At 48.0% G+C, this 9,850-nt stretch overlaps 1 protein-coding gene across 2 annotated transcripts in view; it reads left to right on the forward strand.

The window, feature by feature from the left end:
- The window catches only part of ncstn (nicastrin), a 28,400-nt gene extending 19,089 nt beyond the window's left edge, over window positions 1–9,311 (forward strand). Inside the window, exons 15-18 of one of the 2 annotated variants that reach the window (XM_078420763.1) lie at window positions 1,876–2,030; window positions 2,305–2,517; window positions 8,092–8,251; window positions 9,010–9,311. In XM_078420763.1, the coding sequence (XP_078276889.1) occupies window positions 1,876–2,030; window positions 2,305–2,517; window positions 8,092–8,214 (491 nt within the window). In that variant the 3' untranslated portion in view covers window positions 8,215–8,251; window positions 9,010–9,311. Of the gene's footprint in view, window positions 1–1,875; window positions 2,031–2,304; window positions 2,518–8,091 lie in introns of both variants that reach the window. The other variant, XM_078420762.1, reaches the window with a different exon arrangement.
- Window positions 9,312–9,850: the final 539 nt, after the last annotated feature.

A 9,850-nucleotide genomic window follows, 5' to 3' on the forward strand; every position in this document is an offset into this window, starting at 1 on the left:
CTAAAATGGTTAGCAACCGAGAGATCCGCAGCCTGAGGAGGCCACATAGAGAGCACTGAATTCGGTAGATGAGATTATGAATGAATGAATAAGTTTATTGGCCAAGTATGCATATACAAGGAATGTGAATTGGTGCTCTGCTCACAAATGACAACGCAAACATACAGTTAACAATTAAGAATAAAGCATAAACACATCAAAACAATAATGATACACCATTACGGTCTAAACATGTGGGTGAAAATAAACCAGAGCAAAAAAGAGACTACAGACTTTGGTTATGGGAAGTGGATGTGAACCTGTGCCTCACCGGGAAGGGCTGCCTGAGGGGGGGGGGGGGTAATCGAAAATGAGCAGTAGGGCTGGAGCAGGCAATAAAAATGAGTCTGCCAAGGCTCTTCTTGTGGATTTTGGGAAGGTGATAGAAATGGACAGTAAGGGGCTGGGGAACTGTTTAACATTTATAGTGTATTTCGAATATAGTAGACAGACATGCCTAATGTCACCCGCACCTCGCACTGTCTGCCCGGGCATTTAGAGCCCCAGCTTCTGACACACCACTCGACTCGCTGCACCAGAAAGCCCTTCTTCACTTGCATATGATCCGGTGACATGGCTGTTGTTGCGGCTCACGTTGTAGCCCCTGCAGATGGCATTTTTTGGGGGTCTTTGTCTACTTCCCGCTCGACTGCTGCCGCCGCCTCCTCCCATTGCTCTCTCCTCGGCCTCATTCCAACCCACCCCTCCCCCAACACAACCTCCTCGTCCTCCTCTGGAGTCGCCGACATACTCCATGTTGGAAGCGGCAACAGGTGAGAGGGTAGAGAGCTACTTGGTGACCGAGCACGTCTTGTCATTGGCAGTGGCCTGAAGAAAGTGGTGCTACAATGTGAGCCGCAACAACAGCTGTGTGAACCGGTGAAGAAGGGGTCGCTGGTGCATGCCTGCAGTATTGGCGCCCAGTTTTAAAGTGAAACGACACAAAGTGCTAGAGTAACATGGCCAACTGAATCAGTCTGAAGAAGGGTCCTGACATCACCTATTCATATTCTCCAACGATGCTGCCTGACACACTGAGTTACTCCAGCACATTGTGTATAGTTTTGTTCAGTATAGAGATACAATGTGGAAACAGCCCTTTGGCCCACCGAGTTCGCACAGACCAGCAATCACACCGTACACTAGCACTCTCCTGCACACTAGGGAGAATTTACAATTTACAGAAGTCAATTAACCTACAAATCTGTATGTCTTTAGAATGTGGGAAGAAGCCGGAGCACTTGCGGAAAACCCACGCGATCACACGTCGAACATGCAAACTCCATGCAGACAGCCCCCGTAGAGTCAGAATTTAACCTGGATCTCTGGCGCTATGTCCTTTTGTGTATTAGCCACCATCTGAATTTCTTTATTTCAACAACATACAATGATAATACTTTATTCGGTTATAACGGACAATCTGCAATAACGGACATTATTTCCCCTTTCCCCATGGTCCTTTATAACAATAGTTTACTGTGTTGAAGACCTTGGAGGGGAGATCGCCAGAGTTGATCGGTGACAGCTTGCTTGATGGTGTCCGAGTGTTTCAAGGTCAAAGGGTAGATATGAGATCATGATAAGACGCCGGATGTCAGCAAGGTAGCCAGCCTACCAGACTGCAACAGCACCTCCCTTATTGGAGAATCTTTGTAGTGGTGAGAGGTACCCTGGTGCTGTGAGCTTGACCTGCGATTGGGGGCTATTATCACAACGGTGCATGCTGGGCAGAAGTGCCTTTGCCCAGGGGTTGCTGAGTGTAAAGGGTGTTCATTCAAATCCACCCCAACCCACTCTTCCCACCCAACCCTCTCTCCCCCCTTTCTCTGCATACAGAACAGAAGCACCTCTCCTTCTATGTCTCAGTCAATGACCCGACCTTCTCGACGGTGCTGGTGAAGCACATTCTGTATAACCTGACCGGCCATCCCGCCAACCTGACTGAGGAGCAGTGTCGGGATCCCAAAAACATGCCAGACCCCGATACCGACGTGAGTACCCATTCCTCACCCGTTGCCTCTACCACCCGCTTTACCTCCACCCGGCCTGTCCCACCACCCCCTGCGATCTTATCTCAACTATTTCATCCCCCTCCACCCCCCACAACCTATCCTATTCGATCTCCCTCCCGCCCCAACCTTTCACCTGCCCATCTACCCCCGTGACCTCTAATCCCCCTCCCTCAATGTCCATCCATGCACAATGATCCTTATCCTCTTCTCTCACTGCAGTCACTCTTCACCCTCTCCCCTTTTCTGCCCTCAGTTCTTCGACTACATTTGGGTGCAGGGGTCGCAGGCGGAGAACGCGAGCAAGCCCACTCCTCACTGCGTGCGCGGCAACATTTGGTTGTCCCGGGCCCTATCCCCAGCCTTCGAGCTGGCTGACTGGTCCTCTACAGAGTACTCAACCTGGACCGAGAGCCGCTGGCAGAAGGTCGGGGCTCGAATCTTCTTAGTGGCTAGCAGGGAGTTGGAGGTGAGTGGTGCTTCCCGACAACTTTGCTCCTTCTCCCCCTTTCCCCGGCCAGAGACTTGGCCAGACACAGACCCTGGCAGAGACCTGAGGGATGGGCCATGCCGTTCATTGCAGCCATGCCCTTCATTGGCGGGACATGGGAGTGTAGCCTCATGTTCCAGGCCACAAAAAGTGGTGTAACAGCGGGTCAGGCAGGAACTCTGGAGGAAAAGGTATGTATGATGTTTCGGATCGAATCCCTTCTTCAGTGAGAGTCAGAGGAAAGGGGAATAAAATATATAGATAGTACTTCGGACAAATGAATGGAAGATATGCAGAAAGCTACGATAATCAAGGAAATGTGGAGCCTGCAATGGTCCATTGTTGGCTGTGGGATAGGTAATGACGAGTTAATACAGATGGAACTTAGTGGAAAGTAGACGACAGTAACACTGGTACGACGACTAGGATGGAGGAGGGACTGAAAGAGAGGGATGCAATGGTTACTTGAAGTTGGAGAAATCAATATTCATACTGCTGGGTTGTAAGCTGTATGAGTTCTGATCCTCCAATTTATGTTTGGCCTCACTCTGACAATGGAGGAGGCCCATGACAGAGAGGTCAGTATGGGAACGGGGATTAAAATGTTTAGTAACCGGGGGATCACAGCTGAGACGGACTGCACGAAGGTGTTCAACAAAATGATCGCTGAGTCTGTGCCTGGTCTCACTGATATATAGGATTTCACACATGGAACGGCGAATACAGTAGATGAGGTTGGAGGAGGTTCACATTTCATGTGCCAGGACAACGATTGAGGCCTATACTTCAGGCTTTGCCTTCAAGCTTGGCCTTGAAGCTACCCTGGTACCAGTGTAGATTTGACTTTTCTCCTCTTGGGGCCCTCAGTGTAGATTTGGGTTTTCTCCTCTTGGGCCCCTAGAACAAAGTCCTGTGTATTTGGGTGATTTGGCCCATTGGGTCTATCCCAGTCCCTCATACTTCTAATGTAACCCCACTTTTTAAAAAGGGAGGGAGAGAGAAAACGGGGAATTATAGACCAGTTAGCCTAACATCGGTAGTGGGGAAAATGCTAGAGTCACTTATTAAAGATGTGATAGCATTACATTTGGAAAGTGGTGAAATCATCGGACAAAGCCAGCATGGATTTACCAAAGGCAAATCATGTCAGACGAATCTTATAGAATTTTTCGAGGATGTAACTAGTAGAGTGGATAAGGGAGAACCAGTCGATGTGTATACAAGGCGTATACGTATGCAAGGAGTATACGTATGCAAGGAGTATACGTAATGCAAGGAGTATACGTAATAAGGTGGATGAATTAAATGTGGAGATAGTTATTAATGATTATGATATAGTTGGGATTACGGAGACATGGCTCCAGGGTGACCAAGGCTGGGAGCTCAACATCCAGGGATATTCTATATTCAGGCGGGATAGACAGAAAGGAAAAGGAGGTGGGGTAGCGTTACTGGTTAGAGAGGAGATTAAAGCAGTGGAAAGGAAGGACATTAGCTTGGAGGAAGTGGAATCGATATGGGTAGAGCTACGAAACACTAAGGGGCAGAAAACGCTAGTGGGAGTTGTGTACAGGCCACCTAACAGCAGTAGTGAGGTTGGGGATGGCATCAAGCAGGAAATTAGAAATGCATGCACTAAAGGCGCAGCAGTTATAATGGGTGACTTCAATCTACATATAGATTGGGTGAACCAAACTGGCAGGGGTGCTGAGGAAGAGGATTTCTTGGAATGTTTGAGAGATGGTTTTCTAAACCAACATGTCGAGGAACCAACGAGAGAACAGGCCATTCTAGACTGGGTATTGAGTAATGAGGAAGGGTTAGTTAGCAGTCTTGTTGTGCGAGGCCCCTTGAGCAAGAGTGATCATAATATGGTAGAGTTCTTCATTAGGATGGAGAGTGACAAAGTCGATTCAGAAACAAGTGTTCTGAACTTAAAGAAAGGTAACTTTGAGGGTATGAGGCGTGAATTGTCCAAGATAGACTGGCGATTGATGCTGAAAGGGTTGACGGTGGACATGCAATGGAAGGCATTTAAAGGTCGCATGGATGAACTACAACAAGTGTTCATCCCAGTTTGGCAAAAGAACAAACCAGGAAAGGTAGTGCATCCGTGGCTAACAAGGGAAATCAAGGATAGTATTAAAACAAAAGATGAAGCATACAGATTAGCCAGAAAAAGTAGCATAACAGAGGACTGGGAGAAATTCAGTGTCCAGCAGAGGAGGACAAAGGGCTTAATTAGGAAAGAGAAAATAGACTGAGGGAAAACTGGCAAGGAACATAAAAACAGACTGCAAAAGCTTTTATAGATATGTCAAGAGAAAAAGATTAGTTAAGGCAAATGTAGGTCCCTTGCAGTCGGAAACAGGTGAATTGATCATAGGGAACAAGGAGATGGCAGACCAATTGAACAAATACTTTGGTTCTGTCTTCACTAAGGAGGACATAAACCGTCTGCCGGAAATAGCGGGGGACCGGTGGTCTAATGAGATGGAGGAACTGAGGGAAATCCAGGTTAGTCGGGAAGTGGTGTTAGGTAAATTAAATGGATTAAAGGCAGATAAATCCCCAGGGCCAGATAGGCTGCATCCCAGAGTGCTTAAGGAAGTAGCCTCAGAAATAGTGGATGCATTAGTGATAATTTTTCAAAACTCTTTAGATTCTGGAGTAGTTCCTGAGGACTGGAGGGTAGCTAATGTAACCCCACTTTTTAAAAAGGGAGGGAGAGAGAAAACGGGGAATTATAGACCAGTTAGCCTAACATCGGTAGTGGGGAAAATGCTAGAGTCAGTTATTAAAGATGTGATAGCATCACATTTGGAAAGTGGTGAAATCATCGGACAAAGTCAGCATGGATTTACCAAAGGCAAATCATGTCTGACGAATCTTATAGAATTTTTCGAGGATGTAACTAGTAGAGTGGATAAGGGAGAACCAGTCGATGTGTTATATCTGGACTTTCAGAAGGCATTCGACAAGGTCCCACATAGGAGATTGGTGTACAAACTTAAAGCACACGGTATTGAGGGTTCAGTTTTGAGGTGGATAGAAAATTGGTTGGCGGACAGGAAGCAAAGAGTAGGAATAAACGGGTCCTTTTCGGAATGGCAGGCAGTGACTAGTGGGGTACCGCAAGGCTCAGTGCTGGGACCCCAGTTATTTACAGTGTATATTAATGATTTGGACGAGGGAATTGAATGCAACATCTCTAAGTTTGCGGATGACACGAAGCTGGGTGGCAGTGTTAGCTGCGAGGAGGATGCTAGGAGGCTGCAGAGTGACTTGGATAGATTAGGCGAGTGTGCAAATGCATGGCAGATGCAATATAATGTGGATAAATGTGAGGTTATCCACTTTGGCGGCAAGAACAGGAAAGCAGAGTATTACCTGAATGGTGACCGATTGGGAGAAGGGGAGATGCAACGTGACCTGGGTGTCATGGTGCACCAGTCATTGAAAGCAAGCATGCAGGTGCAGCAGGCAGTGAAGAAAGCGAATGGTATGTTGGTATTCATAGCAAGAGGATTTGAGTTTAGGAGCAGGGAGGTTCTGCTGCAGTTATACAGGGCCTTGGTGAGACCGCACCTGGAGTATTGTGTGCAGTTTTGGTCTCCTAACCTGAGGAAAGACGTTCTTGCCTTAGAGGGAGTACAGAGAAGGTTCACCAGATTGATTCCTGGGATGGCGGGACTTTCATATGAGGAAAGACTGGATAGACTGGGCTTGTACTCGCTGGAATTTAGAAGACTGAGGGGGGATCTTATAGAAACATATAAAATTCTTAAGGGGTTGGAGAGGCTAGATGCGGGAAGATTGTTCCCGATGTTGGGGGAGTCCAGAACCAGGGGTCACAGCTTAAGGATAAGGGGGAAGTCTTTTAGGACCGAGATGAGAAAACATTTCTTCACACAGAGAGTGGTGAGTCTGTGGAATTCTCTGCCACAGAAGGTAGTTGAGGCCAGTTCATTGGCTATATTTAAGAGGGAGTTAGATGTGGCCCTTTTTGCTAAAGGGATCAGGGGGTATGGAGAGAAGGCAGATACAGGCTACTGAGCTGGATGATCAGCCATGATCATATTGAATGGCGGTGCAGGCTCGAAGGGCCGAATGGCCTACTCCTGCACCTATTTTCTATGTTTCTATGTGCAACCTAGATGCCTGACGTTCCCATCAAATCTCACTCTCCACTGCTTCACCATGCACTGCGAGGGTAGGTGGGTGGCAATTAAACTTGCCTGACGCTTGACCCAGGAGGAAACTTCCCCTGTGGTTGGCTTTAGAGGGCAGGTGCATAGCAACCAGTGAGGCAGCTGAGTGAGACCAGCCAGCAAGCTTTGCTCTCATTGGTGGACCGCAGAACAGTCAGAGCCACCCCTTAGAGTCACAGAGTCATACAGTGTGGAAACAGGCCCTTTGGCCCAACTTGTCCACACCAGCCAATATGTCCCATCTAGACTAGTCCAACCTGCCTGCATTTAATCCTGTCCTCTCCAAGTACCTGTCTAAATGTTTCTTAAACGTTGCAATAGTACCTGCCTCAACTTCCTCTTCTGGCAGCTTGTTCCATACACCCACCACCCTTTATATGAAAAAGTTACCCCTCAGGTTCCTATTACATCTTTCTCCCTCAACTAAAACATATGTCCTCTTGTTCTTGATTCCTCTGCTCTGAGCAAGAGATTCTGTGCATCTATCCGATCTATTCCTCGGTCCACTTGCCCTCTGCCCTTCCCTCACCCTGGTCTGGGCCCAGCCAGCTGAGCTCTAGGCTCCAGCACCATTTGGACTGGGCAGGGTCATATCCTGCAAGGGCCTCCAGGCCCCAAATCTCAAGCCCATGCTGGCCAAGCAATCACTCGGTGTCCACTGCTCTGCCGAGATGTGACTGAGGCCCGTCCCCAGAGATTGAAAAGATGGACACATTGGGAACATCAATGCCAAGAGGCAGTTCTCTGTCCCAGCCCTAGGGTCCTGAGACTACAGTAGGTCAGGGGGCTACGGTGTCATAGTGAAGGGTGGCCATTTTAGATGGAAGGACAGGGATTCCTACACTGCAGAGCTCAAGCATCGCGTGAATTCACCATTGCTCTGTTGCTGCCATTTCCCAGGTCGAGACATTGAGTGGTAGAGTGGAATCGGGTTCTAGCATCTGCCTACATCTCAAATGGGACTGAATGGCCAGTTCCTGAGCAACAGGCTCAATTGGGACCGAATGGACTCCTGTCCGAGTAAAAGGTGGGAGACAGGCCGAATGGCCTCCTCCTGTCCCCAGGCAACAGGGTCAAACTGGGATATGTCATCTCTTACTGCACCAGGCTCAAGAGGGGCTGAATGGCATCCTGTTCCTGCACAACAGCTCAAGAAGGGTTGAATAGCCTCCTGTCCCAGTGCAATAAGCTTGAGGGATTGAGCAGACTCTTCCTGTCCCTGGATAACAGGTTTGGGAGGAGCGAATTGGCCTCCCCATGTTGCTAAGCAGAATGTGGAATGTGTTAAGCATCATGTCTGACTCTCATTGTGTTGCTGTGTCTCCTACCTCTCTACCCTCAGATCATCACGTTGGTGACCGGAATCGGCGTTCTCATCACGTCAATGGTCCTCATCCACTTCCTCAACGCCAAGTCCAACATACTCTTCTCTGGACCCCGAGAACACAGCTCTGTCAGCTACTGACGGGGCAGCAGGGAGTCCAGTGGTGCTGAGAGAGCGAGTGAGTGAGTGGGTGGGTGTGCGAGGGAGAGTGAATGGGGCAGAGAGAGAGTGAGTATGGGGAAGAGAGTTAGGGGAAGGTGTTATTGTGATGGCGGGGGAGGATATTGACTTGAATTATTACTGTGGTAATGCTGGATGTGTTCTCAAGCATAAGAGATTGGCAGAGACCAATTAAGGGGAAAGGGGTACCCACCATATCCAGATGCCAAACCTGTTCCAATCTTGCAAATGACCACCACGCTTGGGGTTACCCTGCTCACAATGGCCACCACCCATGGGAACAAACTGCTGAAAATGGCCTACACCCTTGGGAACACCCTGCACAAAATGGCCACCGCCCTTGGGAATGCCCTGCTCAAACTGGCAGCCATCCTTGGGAACACACTGCTCAAAATGGCCACCACCCTTGGGGACATTCTGCGGAAAATGGCTGCAGCATTTGCAATAGCCCTGGTCGTAATGGCCACAATCCTTGGGAACACATTATTTTAAATGGCCATCTGTCCTTGGGAACAGAGACATGAGAAATTGCAGTGGCTGGAATCTTGAGCAAAAAAACAAAGTGCTGGAGGAACTCAACCAGTCAGGCAGCATCTGTGGAGAGAATGGACAGGTGACGGTTCTGATCAAGACCCATCTTCAATCTGAAGAATGGTTCCATCCCGAAATGTTGTCTGTCTATTCCTTCCACAGACACTACCTGATCCGCTGAATACCAACAACACTTTAATTTTTGCTTTTTCTGATCATCCTTAGGTACACTGCTCAATATGGCTGCTGCCTTACAAAAATGCAAATAAAAATGGCTGCCACCTGAGGCAAGGCACAACTCAAAAAGGCACCAGCACTCATACATCAGCCAGTGACCTGACCACCCAAAGGGGTTGTCCTCTCACACACTGCACCATGGATGTCAGGAATGATATTTGGCAAGAGGCAGCAGAACTTGCTCATTAAAATTTCATAGAATATGACGGGCAGGCCTTTGAGCCTGAGATTACAGCAGATCATGAGAGAATTTGTCTTTTGATGTCTTAATAATGGAAATAAAAATAATAATTGACTTCCAACCCATGGCTTTTAACTTGTGGTCTGTTCCTTTCTGCCTCGAGTGCCTTAGGTTACTGGTGCACTCGAGTGCAGCTGCTGCCATAAGGAGAGGAATGTGTGAGCAATGTTAGTCCTGACCTGCTTATCCCCCTAGGCCATGAGTGAGGTTTGCAAGTCACCATTGTTTCTTCGCTTGCTTGTGATCAGTATTGGACACCTCGGCTCTCCCTTAGTTGGGGAGTACATTCCTTCCTCCCACTGGGCACTGTAACATTTTTTCCATGTAAAATGGTTTGAAGTAGGGACACTGTCCTCACACTGCAAACTTCAATTTGTTGTTGTGACTCCTCTGCCTCACATGATCTTTCTTTACCACATCCCGATCTCTGTTTATCCAGCTGTGAAATCAGGCCAGGTTTAAGTGGCTCTGAAATTCCAATACAGTATATAAGGTCATAAGTGATAGGAGCAGAATTAGGCCGTTTGGCCCATCAAGTCTACTCTGCCATTCAATCATGGTTGATCTATCTCCCACCTAACCCCATTC

Source organism: Rhinoraja longicauda, chromosome 24 (genome assembly GCF_053455715.1).
Source record: "Rhinoraja longicauda isolate Sanriku21f chromosome 24, sRhiLon1.1, whole genome shotgun sequence".
Taxonomy (NCBI): domain Eukaryota; kingdom Metazoa; phylum Chordata; class Chondrichthyes; order Rajiformes; family Arhynchobatidae; genus Rhinoraja; species Rhinoraja longicauda.